The sequence below is a fragment of the Cervus elaphus genome, chromosome 16 (assembly GCF_910594005.1).
Source record: "Cervus elaphus chromosome 16, mCerEla1.1, whole genome shotgun sequence".
In the NCBI taxonomy this organism is placed as follows: Eukaryota; Metazoa; Chordata; class Mammalia; order Artiodactyla; family Cervidae; genus Cervus; species Cervus elaphus.
The window spans coordinates 2,059,420-2,074,245 of NC_057830.1; the positions used below are offsets into that span (position 1 = coordinate 2,059,420).

General features: G+C 49.5%; 1 protein-coding gene across 1 annotated transcript in view; it reads left to right on the forward strand.

Annotated features, from left to right (window-relative positions):
* The first annotated feature begins 339 nt into the window (after positions 1 to 339).
* The window catches only part of DCDC2C (doublecortin domain containing 2C), a 65,244-nt gene continuing 50,757 nt past the window's right edge, over positions 340 to 14,826 (forward strand). The window contains exons 1-3 of the mRNA XM_043927832.1: positions 340 to 652; positions 7,740 to 7,791; positions 13,124 to 13,200. Coding sequence (XP_043783767.1) covers positions 366 to 652; positions 7,740 to 7,791; positions 13,124 to 13,200 — 416 coding nt within the window. The 5' untranslated portion in view covers positions 340 to 365. The remainder of the gene's footprint in view (positions 653 to 7,739; positions 7,792 to 13,123; positions 13,201 to 14,826) is intronic.

The window sequence follows — 14,826 nt, forward strand, 5'->3', positions numbered from 1 at the left end:
CTCTCCGCCTCTGGGCAGAGCAGGAGGTGGAGGGGCAGCTGGAGAGTCCCGGTGGGGCCCAGGGCACCCTCGGCCTCCAACCCCCCACCGTGGCGGGTGTCTCCCTCCCTGCCCCCGAGCTCTGCGGGCCTCACCTGCCGGGATTCGGATGCCCATCGCCAGGCCTGGCCCCGCCCGCGACCCGACCCTGTCCGGCTAGGCCGCCCCTCTCCTGGGCGGCGGGGCAGGTGGGCGGCGGTCACAATCGCTGCTGGCGTCAGCGCGGGCGGTGGGACCGTGGACCCGGTGGCCCGGTGGCCGGGCTGCCCGGCGGCGGCTGGAGCGCACGGGCGGCGGCCGGGTGGCGGCGGAGGAGGCGCGCGGCCATGGGCTCGCGCACGCCGCACACGCTGGTGGACACCACGCCCGCCAAGACCATCGTGGTGTACCGCAACGGGGACCAGTTCTACGTGGGCCGCAAGTTCGTGCTGTCGCGGCGCCGCGTGGCCACCTTCGAGGCGCTGCTGGAGCAGCTGACCGAGCAGGTGGAGGTGCCGTTCGGCGTGCGGCGCCTCTTCACGCCGACGCGCGGGCGCCCGGTGCTGGAGCTGGACTCGCTGCAGGCCGGCGGCAAGTACGTGGCGGCCGGGCGCGAGCGCTTCAAGAAGCTGGAGTAAGTGCCCGCGGCCCGCGCGCCCCTGTCCAACCGGGGCCGCATCCGGCCTCCCAGACGGGGACCGCGCCGGCTCTGCCCGGCCGGCGCTAACTCCTAGCGCGCCATGCACCGTCCGCCGGTGGCGGTGTCTGTCCCCAGACCATCAGTGACGCAGAGGGTTAGGAAGGGGATGCGGAGGGGGGCGGCGGGCCTCGCAGTGAAAATAGGGCGCCAGGGTGCGCCTCTTTGGAAAGGTGGGAAGCTCTGCGGGGAGAAGAGGAGTCGGCCACGCGGAGCGGAGCAGCACGCAGAGCTGGGTCGTGACTCGTCCAGACTGGCGTCCGGGGGACCCGGGCGCGCGTCCTTCCATGAGCACGCCTCCGGAAGTGTGCTGTGGGCTTGCTCACCGTCCTCTGGCCTGCTAGATTCAGACCCTGCCGAGGACAGGCACCTGGGATTTCCGAAATTCTGGCAGCTACGGAAGTGCAGACGTGCCTTCCGGCCTCTGCCGCCCCAGCACTGCAGAGGTCAGGACCGCGGCTGGGGAGGATGTAGGTGTCCTGGCAAGCAGGCCCACCTACCAATTCCAGAGCCACCTGGAAAGCCATGATGGAGCTGGCCAGGTTCAGGCCGTCGGGAGTGCTTGTGGCTGCCCACCCAGCGCGTGAATTCAATTCCGTTTCGTTTAGCCTGGGGCTGGTATTGCACTCCCTGTGAGGCCTTTCAGCAAATGCGGTCACCACACTTATGTTCATACCCTTACTTTTTATTCCAGGAGCTCCCCCGTCTCTGCTCTGAGAGTCTTCATCATTTCGCTAAGCTCTGGGTACCACGTTATACAAATGTCGTATCAGTGCAACGATTTCTTCAGTTCCTTAACAAAAGCTGTTGTGCGCGTCTTCCCGGAGGGCAGCCTGGCAGAACTGGGGAGGTTGCAAGGGCCCTTCAGTGTGTGTTTCGGGGAGATAAGACACAATCAGAAGTAACCGCAGAAGAGAAAGCGGAGACTGCGCAGACAGAGGCACAGGGGTAGTTCTGTCGAGGTGCAGGGACTCAGAAAAGGCTTCCTTTAGAGGGCAGAATCCGCCTGCAATGTGGAGACCCCGGTTCAGTTCCTAGGTCGGGGAGATCTGCTGGAGAAGGGATAGGCTACCCACTCCAGTATTCTTGGGCTTCCCTGGTGGCTCAGCTGGTAAAGAATCCACCTGCAATGCAGGAGACCTGGGTTCGATCCCTGGGTTGGGAAGATCCCCTGGAGAAGGGGAAGGCTACCCACTCCAGTATTCTGACCTGGAAAATTCCATGGACTGTGTAGCCCATGGGGTTGCCAAGGGTCGAACACGGCTGAGCGGCTTGCACTGCCTTACAGAGCAGAAGCGCGAAGAGCACTTGTTTGCTCGTCCTCCGTGAACTCCTGGGCTGCCTCGGCACCACTCACGTCTCCTGTCTCTCTCTAGAGGTGTCACTTCTGTTTCTCACGTGTTGTTGATGCCATTTCTTTTATTGTGAAATTTATCATGTATACAGAGGAGTGTGTGCGTGCTCATTTGCTGAGCCGTGTTCAGCTCTTTCAACCTCATGCACTGTAGCCCCCCAGGCTCTCTGTTCATGGGATTCTCCAGGCACGAATACTGGAGTGGGTTGCTATTTCCTCCTCCAGGGGATCTTCCCAACCCAGGGATCGAATCTGAGTATCCCGTGTCTCCTGCATCTCCTGTGTTGTCAGGAAGATTCTTTACTACTGAGCTTCCTGGGAAGCCCCATATACAGAGGAGTATGTGCAATTTTATGTGTAGTTTAAAGAATAGTAATAAAGCCAGCCTCTGTGTGAACCACAATCTGGATTCAGGAAAAGAGAATGACCAGTATTTTCAAAACCTCCTACATCCACTCCCATCCCTTGCCCACAGGGAAACACTATTTTGGCTTTTGTGATTATCATCTTTCCATAATAATCTATCTCTGAAGGATACATTTTTTCCAATGTTTTACGTACTTTATGTAAATGCAGTTATGCTCTGTGTATTTTGTTACTTGCTTTTTCATACAATAATATGCTTCTGAGGCTCATCCATGTTAATAGCATGTAAGTATAGGTCATTTGTTTTCACTGTTAGGTATTATTTTGTTGACTGATACACCAGTTTATTTATTCAATCCATTGGTGGATAATTGGTGTTGTTTCAAATTTCATGCTGTCAGCACACTGTTGTGCACATTCTTCTACCCATCTCCTGGTGCACGTGGATGAGACTTCCTCCCGGAGAGCATGTGAGTTATCTGTTACTGCATGTCCTATTCATGCAAGCTTACTGGTGGGAACAGTGTTTATTGTCTCATAGTTCCTCTGACCAGGAAGTCCGGAGCAACTTAGCCAAGTGGTTCTGCCTCAGAGACACTCATGTGTCTGTAATCAAGATGCTGGTGCAGTCACATCTGAAGGCCTGACCCGGGCAGGTGCTCGCAGGCTCACTCCCATGGCAGGAAGCTTCATCTGTGTCGTGAGGCATCCATGGGAGATCCAGCTGCTGGCTCCCCTGGGCAGGAGTGGTTCCGCCTGAAGCCACAGCGGCTCTTGTTACGGCTGCATCTCTGTTAGGCTGTCTTCTCTTCCCTCTGCCTCATTATCTCTGTGTGCTGCACAGTTTTTACTTTTAAAACTTATTTCCAGAAATAAGTTGAACGGTGTCATCCCAGGTCATGGTCACTTTGACACAGCTTCAGAGTGTGGGAAGGTTCGGACCACCCAGGGGTTGGAAGCCAGGATGCTCCCTACTGTGCCGGTGCAGCCAGTGGGGTCCCAGTTCTCTAGGAGAGTGGGTCATAACGACCCCGTGGCTGGCGGGCCCTGAGCCAGCGCTTTTGTCTGTGGTTCTTCTTCTCAGGTCTCTGCTCCCAGCAGCCACCACCCCTAAACCAAAGTGGCCCCGGACATCAGGCTCTTGTCTTTCTGTTTCCTTCCTTTCCTGGACTGTGCTAACTCCTCGCTATCTCATTATGTTGCAGAGGTGTGCTTTTAGTTTGTCCAGTTTTACTTGTTTTGAAGAGGACACGTCGATCAGGCTTTCTTGGTCCACGGTTCCCAGAGCCGAGGTCTTCTCATCCTTTTTCTTCATGTATTTTTGTTATAAATCTGTGGAGGACAGTGTCCTTCGGCCCATGGAAGGCGTTTCTCATTGTCTTTTAACTCAGTGGTTGCTGATGAAAAATCAGCTATCATCATTTGCTTCTTTGAAAGTAATGTTTTATCTTCTTTTAGCTCTTTGAAATGCACATTGTTTGATTCTGGGTACTGTGCATTAAGTGGTCTGTCTAAGTGCAGATTTATTGAATTTTCCAGAGTCCTGGCACGGTGACTGTCGTCGGCTCTGGGGGAGTTCGTAGCCACTGTCTCTTCAGATGGTGTCTCTGCTTTGGTTTCTCTCTCTGCTTCCGGTATCTGGGTGGGTGTGGGTGGGCCTGTTTCATTGGCTCAAACCTCCTCTTTCTCATCTGTCTCTCTCTTTCAACTTTGTGCTGTAATCTAGGCACTTTCTTCACATAGATCTTCTGATTAATTTTTCTGCCTGTGTATCCTACGCTTTCAAACCTATTCGTTGCATTTTAAATCATTTAATTTTTCATTTCCAAACATGCTACCTGGTTCTTTTTCAAAGCTTCCATTTCATTCTCTTGAGTCTCTGGGTCCTGCATGTATTTTCAAGTTTGTCTTTTATTGAAGTCTTGTCCTTCTGTGATCTGTACCTACAGTCCCAGTATTTGAAAGTTTTCTCTTATTTCACCTGGTTTTCTCTTGTGGTCCTTGCTATTCTTGTTAGTTTACTTAGGTTTTGATGGCAAATGACTCCTTTTCTACGGGATTTGTTTTTTGAGGAAATCCTTTCAAGCCTGAGATAAAAGTGAGAGTTTCCGGAGTGGATTTCCATTTTCTTCTCCCAAATGCCCAGGATGCTCCCTCTCCAAAGGGCCCTCCAAATTGTCAGTACCTTGAGTTTTTCAGGGCCACCCAGATAGAGGTGTTTTCTGAGCTAGCTGGCTTGTGATCTAAGTTCTTAATGGCATCTGCAAATGTGCAAACTTGACATCCGATTGCATTTGAAGGAAAATCACAGACATCGCAGCTGCTGAGAGGTAGCACTTGGATTGGGGCTTCCCCGGTTGTGCAGAGGTAAAGAACCCACCTGCTCGTGCAGGAGATGCAGGAGACTCTCATTTGGTGGAGAGACTTGTCAGGGCTTATTTAAAATGTTTTGGACTCATGGCAGAAATGTTGAGAAAGACGTTGAGATGTTTTTCTTCCTGAGTTTCTTAAGGTCGATGATTATATTCTCTAGGGAATGGAAGGTGATCCAGTTCACTGAGCAGGAAGGGGAGGAGGGGTTCCCATGTGGTGGAGACCCTCTGTTATTTTGCATTTTCCATGTACCTTCACTGCTATCAAATGGATGGGAGGGGTTTGCATGCAGAGTTCAATACAGAGAGGCATTTGGATTTCGCTTCTTCACTACCTTTTAGATCAGTGAAGTATGAAATTGGAACCCAGATGTTGGTGAATAAAGCTCTGAAAACTGTTTGGGCTTAATTTATGTTGGTATCAGTGAGCTAGCACTTGTCGGAATGTATATTCTGTACTTGCTGAGCCGTTGAGTGGTTAAAATTCATTTCCACCAGCAAATAAGCTTCTAATTGTGCCGCCAGGGGATGAACTTTGAAGTGCAACCTGATGATATATGAACCGCCCTGGAGGTCTTCTCATAATAATGGCTGTGAAATGGTACATTGAGAAGACAAGCAGCGTAAAATCTACCCAAATCCAGTCATCATTCAAACATTTCCTACACTCTCTGGAATAAATTAATTTGAGATGAGAAATAGAATTTTTTCTCTATAAAACAAAATATTGTAGGCCAATACTTACTTAAAAGATAAATGTCCCATAACTCTTGGAATTAATGATTTGTTGAGAAAGTTGTATTCACAATAAAATGTAGATCAGGGCATTGTGTATGTGTGTGTGTGTGTGTGTGCATGTATGTGTGCACACATGTGTGCATACTTGTATGTATAGACATGTGTGAACAATGTGTGCATGTATGGGTGTGTGCACACATGTATGTACATGTATGTGTGCGTGTGTATATATGTATGTGAGTATGTATGTGTATGCATATGCGTGTGTGTTTAGGGAGACCCCAAAGAATCTGAATCGTGGTAGGAATTTTTCCTGTTTACCCTAGGAGTTTGTTGTTGAGATAAAAAGTGAACGTGCTGGTCAACTCTGGCAGCTCGGTGGCACCCGGGTCTGTCCGCGAGTCTCCTAACCCCCATGTGCACCTGAGCACTAGCAGGAGACGGGGAGGGGGACGAGCATGTGCAGAGGCCAGCACGCCAGGGGAGGAGGAGTGTGGTGTCCGAGCCGGGAGACCTGGGCTGGACAGGGTCCTGGGTTTGCCCGTGTGGCAGCACGTGGCCGGTTGGGCAGCGTCGCTGAGACTCTGCCTCCTCATCCGTAGAACAGGGCCCGTTGATGTCTGCTCCAGTGTGGGTTGTGAGGATGCAGTGGACACAGCACTTTGAAATGCCCAGTGTGGTCCTCGTGGTGGGCTTCTGCCTTGCTCTTGTTCTCCAGAAGCAGCAAGGGGGCCATGCCCCTTGCACACGAGCATCTAGTCTCTGCTTCAAGTTCCTGCTCCCCAGCCCCCCACCCCCAAGGAAACCTGGGTCCACCCAGAAATCTCCTCCAGGCGCCTGGCTTACTGCCCCGGGCCCACCGGGTCTCCGAGGCATCACTTATCCCCTCTTTCTTTCTGTTTCGGTGTTCTTCGGCAGGCAATGTGGAGACAATACATGGCATTTTGTGGCTGTTCAATCTTTTTATGCCTTAATTTTCCCATGTTTATTTTTACCTTCTGTTTTCCATCTCATGATAATAAGTTGTGTCATTTGGGGGATTAATGTTCATCGTCAGATATGGAATTTGGGGATCCAACCCTAAAACGCCCCTTTGGAGACGAGCAGAAGTGTGCGTGGAAGGGCCTACGAGCCACGGTGGTGACTGAAGATGCCCAGTTTCTTCAGTTCACAGTGTTCGAAGGTTCGAGTTGGCTGCAGCCTTTTACCATGGAGGTGTTCGTGTAATGTGAAATCTCGGTTTCCATTAAAAGTAGAGGATTTTACTGTTTAAAAGGACTGAGTGTTTAGTTGCCTACATTTCCACCGGAAAACAGTGCCCAGGAGTTACGCGCCCCGTCCGTCTCAGAGGGACCCTCTCTCCTCTAGCCGCAGACCCCACCCTTCCCTAACACCACCCTTTGCAAGCATCACCGTTCACTTGCCTCCGTAGGCGTCTGAGCTTGTGACTCCTGACTGCATTGTAAGCGCTTAAAAATGTCTTTCCTTCCATCTGCCAACTCTTAGTCAGTCTTTCTCTGATTTCTCTAAAATCATTGTCAAGAACAATCCCAAACACGTAAAAAATTGTTTTAAATCAGAAGGAAGCCTTAACACATATACATTTTAATGTATTCTTTTTTATCATTAAGAACATCTGTTCTATCTTTGAGGCATATGGAGGACTCTTCAGAAGTCCCCAGGTTGTTAAACCCCCAGGTTGTACCTGTGGGGCTCACACACGTTTGATTCCTGTGGCTCTTTCCAGTGTTCAGGTTTTGGCAGGATGGGGTCCACGACGACATTCCGTGAGACACGCGGGACAGGGCAGGCATGAGGGAGCTGGGCGGGGCATCCAGGTCTCCACCCTGACTTTGGCCGGTAGTGGACCCTGGAAGAGCCACGAGTCACCCCCTAAAGTTTTCCTCTTTGAGTCCTTCCCAAGGTTCCTCTGTGATAAATAATGTGTGAGGGAAAGCAGTGCCACTTGAGGACAGTTTTCCCGAGTGGTGCCAACCGTGGCCAGCGTGGATATTTTCCTGCAATGACATTGCTGTCGTATGTTGACGTGGGCATCTACGGTGCTCTAGATTTTAGTTTTAAGTTGATATGGAGTGGGATATTGTGATGCCGAAGAGGAGACACCTCCAAAGAGGCTCAAATTTTCAATCTAAATATCTACCTTCTAATTAGGTTTTTCTTTCTTCTTTTGCAGTTATATTAATATAGTTCCCAGAAAACCTGCAAAGATGAGGAAGTTGAAGGAAGTAAGTGCTCACTGCCAGCTACTAAAGATGGGATAAAGTGGATGACTTGGTAAAAATGGAAATGTCAGTATGGAGTAATTGAAGTTTCATAGAAACAGCCTTTTGTAGGGAATGCCTACAAAGGCAGGCTGCTCTTGAAGCCAGAAATCACTGGGTGAGCTTGTTCTGTTGTCAGAGCACCTCAGCCCCTAGAAGGTGGACGTGGGCGAGAACGTTCTAAGACGGCCGTTAGGGAGAGAGCAGGTCCATCAATCCAGTTAATGAGACGCAGTGCACTGTCATTCATTAAGCCTTTTAACTCTTTTGTTTTGGGGATTAGGAAAGACAGGTGTCAGGAAAAGTTATTTTAAGTCGCACGAAGTTGAAGCTCATTATAATGTTAAATTTAAAGATTTGCTCTATGTTCCCAACATTTTTGTGCTTGAAAGACATTTGAAAGGTCTACAAGATGGAACCATCCATCACTCTACTCACATCGCTTGGGTCTTAGCAAACAAACAAACAAACCGTAGTTCACATGTAAGCTAAAAGAGATCCACCTTTTTAATGAACAACAAAAATCACCAGGTTTGAGCAAGATAGCCTGATGCTATTTAGAATGCAAGATGATTTTTACTTTTTAATTTTATAAATGGGCTTTCATGGAGTATTTCAAAGGTGAGCTGTTTTTAGAGTATCTGCTTCTACATGTGGTAATTTTGCTATTAAGTTCTCTCCTCTGTAAAAAGGAGATGAGAATGTGTGTTAAACAATGTGTAATATGAGGATTACATGATGAAATATATATACTGTACCCGTACTAAATGTGTCTGTTCTCATCCTCTATGTCCTCTAAATGTCCTTGAACTCCAGCCAGGGCTCCAATCAAGGACAGTCCAGCGGTGCTTGCTTTTCCCCCAAGCACCAGCCTGAGGACACGTTTAGCATTACTTGCCCACCTTAGACTGTCATTTGCCAGGGGCAGGAGGAAAAGTTCCCAACCAGAAAGCAATTGGCAATCACTGAATTTCAGAGCTACCTTAGTAAAGAGAGAGGAAATGTGTATGGTCATCCTTAACCCCTAGGTCCCTGAATCTCCCTCTCCCAGTGGGGCGGGAAGTGGGATTAAAGACTAGTTCTGAAGAGGACCCCTCGACTCCAAATAGTGCTCTTGGGATCTTGAGTTTTGATGACGGTGTCATGTTGATTTAAAGAGAATCTCGTCCGTCTCCAATTTTTAAAAAGACTTTTTAAATAAACATTAAAAAAACTGTCATTTATGCGTTTTGGCTCCCTGGGGCCTTCGTGGCCGAGCGGGCTGTCCCCAGCTGTGCCCAACCCTAGCGCTGGGGCGAGGGCTTCTCACCTCCATGACTTCTCTTGCTGTGCAGTGCCGGCTCTGGGGCCCACAGGCTTCACGAACTGTAGTTTGCCGGCTCCAGAGCTTGGCCTCCGTAGCTGTACCTCTTCCTCCAAACCCAGTTGTTATTTTGTTTCCCTTTTTCGGAGAACGGAGTTGTACACCAAGTTCCTGGTTGTTCACCTAGTTCCTGAAACCAGAGACCTAAACGCTGCTCTTAGTTTTCCCATCTCCCAGCTGCCGGCGCCCCGTCCCTCCCCTCGCCCCTCAGACTGTTCAGTTATTCCTCTGATTCTTGTTGATGGCACCAGAGCTGCTCCTGGGACCCCATGCCTTCCGCTGGCCTTCCGGCATGCTGCGCCTCCCTTTCCGAGTTGATCACCTCGGTTCCCTGGTTCAGACACTTCCAGGCCTGCCTCCTTGCTCCCGGGGGATGGAGTCTGCTAACCTTGACCTGGCCCTTGCTTTCTCGGTCAGCCCCACCTCTCACCACCGCTCCCTCTGAGTCCAGGATCTAGTCTAGCGCTTTCTGTTTCCCAGAGACCTTCTACCCATGAGGGTGTGTCCGAAGTCCTGTCACCAGGATGCTGCGTATGCTGCTCCCCCAGCCTCATTCAACATTTCTTCCCACAATCGATGGACTGGCTCCTTCCTGTAGTTCGGCTCTCAGCCTGGATGCCGCTTCCTCCAGGAAGCCTGCTTTGTGTCGCTGTGAGGAGGGGGTGCACCTGTCTGTGGCCCGCACCGGCCCACACGGAGCACCACAGAGCTGCATGTGCTGTCCCCTTCTTTCCAGACCGCCCCTTCAGTGGCCTGGGTCCCCACGTGCCCAGCACTTCTGAGGCCAGGTGTGATGCCCACCTTTGCATCTCTAACACTTAGCACAGTTCCTCCTGTGGTGGGTCCTCCACAAATAAAGCTTTAGTAAATGGAACCATGGCCGAGGGCCTTCCGGAGTCTGCAGCCTGGCAGAATTTGGGGCAGGTACTGTCCCTGGGTCGGTTTTAGTTGAGGCCCTGCTTCTGAGTAGGGACTTCCCAGGATGGCCAGCAGGCTGCATGAATCACGAGGCCATCTGATGCTCTGTGATAGTCTCTCTGATTGCGGAGTCAGCGAATCTGGAGTCATTCAGAGCGTCAGTTCCAACCTGTAAGTCCATTTGTCAGCGGGCAGCTGAAGTCCTCAGACATGCAGATGACACCACCCTTATGGCAGAAAGCAAAGAGGAACTAAAGAGCCTCGATGAAAGTGAAAGAGGAGAGTGAAAAAGCTGGCTTAAAACTCAACATTCGGAAAACTAAGATCATGGCTTCTGGTCTCATCACTTCATGGCAAATGGATGGGGAAACAATGACAGACTTTATTTTGGGGGGCTCCAAAATCACTGCAGATGGTGACTGCAGCCATGAAATTAAAAGACACTTACTCTTTAGAAGGAAAGTTATGACCAACCTAGACAGCATATTAAAAAGCAGAGACATTACTTTACCAACAAAGGTCAAATAGTCAAAGCTATGGTTTTTCCAGTAGTCAGGTATGGATGTGAGAGTTGGACTATAAAGAAAGCTGAGCACTGAAGAATTGATGCTTTTGAACTGTGGTGTTGGAGAAGACTCTTGAGAGTCCCTTGGACTGCAAGGAGATCCAACCAGTCCATCCTAAAGGAGATCAGTCCTGGGTGTTCATTGGAAGGACTGATGCTGAAGCTAAAACTCCAATACTTTGGCCACCTGATGTGAAGAGCTGACTCATTGGAAAAGACCCTGATACTGGGAAAGATTGATGACAGGAGGAGAAGGGGATGACAGAGGATGAGATGGTTGGATGGCATCACCGACTCGATGCACATGGGTTTGAGCAAGCTTCGGGAGTTGGTGATGGACAGTGAGGCCTGAAGTGCTGCAGTCCATGGGGTTGCAAAGAGTCAGACAGGACTGAGCGACTGGACTGAACTGAACTGAACTGAGCTGAAGTCCATCCTCCAGGGGAGCATGACCACGGGTCAGCTATGGGGCTTTTTGTTTGATATTTTGCATGAAGGCTGTGAGGGTGTTCACAGAGGATGGGGCTGGGGAGAGAAGGGACTTCAGAGCAACAAGACAGATAAGATCCACTGCTGTTGACTGGGCTCTTAGCTCTGAACATCAGGTGCTTTGCTGAGCACTGGACAATGCGTTCACTCACTTTGTGTTACTGGTATCTCGAGTAAACCTATGTCAATGAAGTACTTTTTTTTTTAACTATTTTTTTTTGCCTAATTTTTTTTTGTATTTTTATTGAAGTATATTTGATTTACAATATTGTGTTAGTTTCAAGTGTGATTGAAAAAGTGATTTGGTTATGCATATTTTTAAGATTATTTTTCATTATAGGTTATTACAAGGAATGAATATTGTTCCCTGTATTATATGGTAAATCCTTGTTGCTTATCTATTTTATGTGTAGTAGCTTGCGTCGGTTCATCCCAGTCTCCTCATTTATCATCCCCCCACTTTCACCATTGGCAACCCTAAGTTTGTTTGCTATGTCTGTGAGTCTGTTTCTGTTCCGTATATAGATTCATTTGTATGTTTTTCAGATTCGACATATAAGTAACATCATGAAATATTTATCTTTTTCTGTCTGATTTACTGCACATGCACTGCTGTGATCTGCATTGCATGCACAGACAGACAGGCTTAGGGAAGCAAGACAAGTTGAGCAAGCTCACACAGTGATAAAGAGATGGAAAAAGTCCTGGAGTCATGGATGACTCAACAAAGGCTCCTAAATGCTATATCAGCATTGGTTCAAGTCCCCATTTTGCTAAAACCTATAATAAAATATTTTTGATGGCTTATTATGTCCAGGACACTTAATAGCTGTGTGTTCTTGGAAAGATTATATAGCCTCTCTGATTCTTTGCTACCTGGTTGTTTTGAGGATCAGACATGAATGCCTATAAAGGTCTGAATGCAGTGCCTCATTCATAGTTGGCATCAGCAAACCATCCATGCTGCTTTGGCAGCCTCGAGTGTCTTCCATCAGGGATGCAAATCTGGTCTAATGACCCTGGTTAGTCGCTCAGTCATGTCCAACTCTTTGCAACCCCTTGGACAGTAGCCCTCCAGGCTCCTCTGTCCATGGGATTCTCCAGGCAGAATACTGGAGTGGGTTGCCATTTCCTTCTCCAGGGGCTCTTCCTCCCAACCTGGGGATCGAACCGGCGTCTCCTGCATGGCAGGCAGATTCTTTACTGTCTGAGCCACCACCTTCAATAAAGGGCTCTAAAGCCCACTGGGTCCTGCCTCTTGGGGCAGATGATTGACACGAGTCTTGAAACTGTTACCACCATCAGACAACAGAAAAGCATGTTTGCCTGACCCTTGTTAGGAGATTATTATCTGGAATACGGAGGGGAAGGTCCAGAATCATGTCTTTAATTGCTGGAGCCATTGAATCAGGCAGGTGATATTGGGGTTAATGAATCATTAACACATAAAAAAGCAATTAGTTCATTGTTTCCATAATTTTATGCAGTCAAGCAGAGAGCTGCTTCTTAGGGTAGCTGTATCTTAATATAATTTTGCAGAGGATAATGTCTGTTGTTTTCTTTCCAAACTGGGTCTGCAAACTCATGGTAGCTGTTGATATTCGTGGCATTGGTTTGGTGGCTATAAGTATACGAGTATATATAATTTTAAAAATTTGTTTAGTTTTGGCTGAGCTCTTTGATGCTTGCCAGCTTTTCTCTAGTTGTGCCGTGAGGGCTTCTCATCATGGAGTCCTCTCTGGTGGAGCACAGGCTCTAGGATGTGCCAGATTGAGCAGCTGCAGCTCCCAGACTCTGCCCAGCATGGAGCCCAGCTTCCCTGGTCCCCTCTGGGGTCTGTTCTGTTAGCGGGGCTGCCCCACCTTTACTTAGGTTTTGGGCTGACGCTGTGTGTGATATCGGTATCCACCAAGCATTTGTTAGCTTGACCTGGGTTCTGGGCCTCCTTTGTCTCCTTGCAGATCAAGCCGGTGGTGCACTGTGGCATGAACGTGCCTTCCAGGTGGCAGATGTTCCATCGTATGTCCCGACAAATAAAGTGAGTACAGTTTGGGGATGGGGGGGAGAGATCGCGCTTGCCCGAGCCCCTTAAAGACAGTAGCCTCCCTGCTTTGCCCTCTTCCTTGTCCTCCTCCTTGTCACCCTGCCATCTCGTCCATCTTCCCGGAACCTTCTGTTCGATTCCGCCTTGCAGGTGCCACGTGTTCTCTCGAGAAGCTTGAGTTTGGAGAACCAATGCCATTGCCCCACCGCAGTTCCCGGGTCACGTGGGGCAGAAACACGCAATTTAGTCTCCATTTTTTTCATTCATTTTGCAGTCTAGTCATTGCAGCTGCTGGATGGTGATAGGAAATGTAGAAGTTCTGTTCCCAGCGAAACTTAAAAAACAAACAGAAAATAGTTATGGTGGCTTTCAGAGTTTCTGATGTTTGAGCGAGGAAGGTAGTTTTGACCCTCCCTGGTGAACCGGGAGCCGGGGTAGCAGGAGCGGAGGCTGTGGAGGGTGAGTTCTGTAGCAGCCGGATGCCGGAGACAGAAGCTGATGCGCCTCCCCTCTCTCCTGGTCCTGCTCCTGTGGAAGGAATTCCAGTGAGTTTGCAGGTCCTGGCTCCCAGTCAGAGGGGCCCCAGCTCGGCTTGGTCCCTTGAGTAGCCGAGGCTCCACTTTCCAGCCGGTTGTCCTTCCCGCCCCTGCTGACCAGCCAAGAGCTGGGGCCCGGGAGGCGGGGAAGCCCCTGTGGAACCAGCAGAGCCCTGACGGAGACACCCAAGGGCATCACGAGCAAACATGGCCTGCTGGTTAGCAAAGCTGCTCCTTCACTTACCCTCAAAAACCCAACCATCGTTTCTCTAAGATACTTTTCCTTAGCCTTCTGCAAGGGAGCCACTCACACAGCCGAGATCTTTCTACTGTGTCTTTTATTCATCTGAGAACTGTTTTGAAATAACGAGAGACAGTATTTCTAAATTTTGTGAAAGACATCTCTTTCTGAAGAATGGATAGAAACCTGAGGGAGCATTACTGGCTTGAGTCCTTCCTGGCAAAGACACATTTCCCTAGATATATATGTATTTTTTTGTCCTGACCCAAGTTTTCAGTGGTTCTCACTTCCGTTTCCAGACTGTTTTTTCCTATAATAAATCAGTTATTCTTAAGGCCTGTGCTTTGTTCTGTACACGGTGTGCTAGAAACTCCACTAGATGGACCCAAATACCATCCAAATGCAGCGCCTTTTCTACCGTGTTTGCATGGAGACCTTGTAACTTAAAAACAAACAGAAAATAGTTAAGATGGTTTTCAGAGTTCTCAGTGTTCGAGGGAGAAAGGTGTTGTGACCTTTCATCACCACCACCACCACCACCACCACCACCATGACCACCACCATCACCACCACCATCACCATCACCACCAGCATCACCACCACCACCACCACGACCATCACCACCACCACGACCATCACCATCACCACCACCACCACCATCAGCACCACCACCACCACCATCAGCACCACCACCACCATCACGACCATCACCACCATCATCATCACCACCACCACCACCACCACCACCACCATCACCATCACCACCATCTCCACCATCACCACCACCACCACCACCATCACCACCACCATCACCACCATCACCACCACCACCACCACCATGAC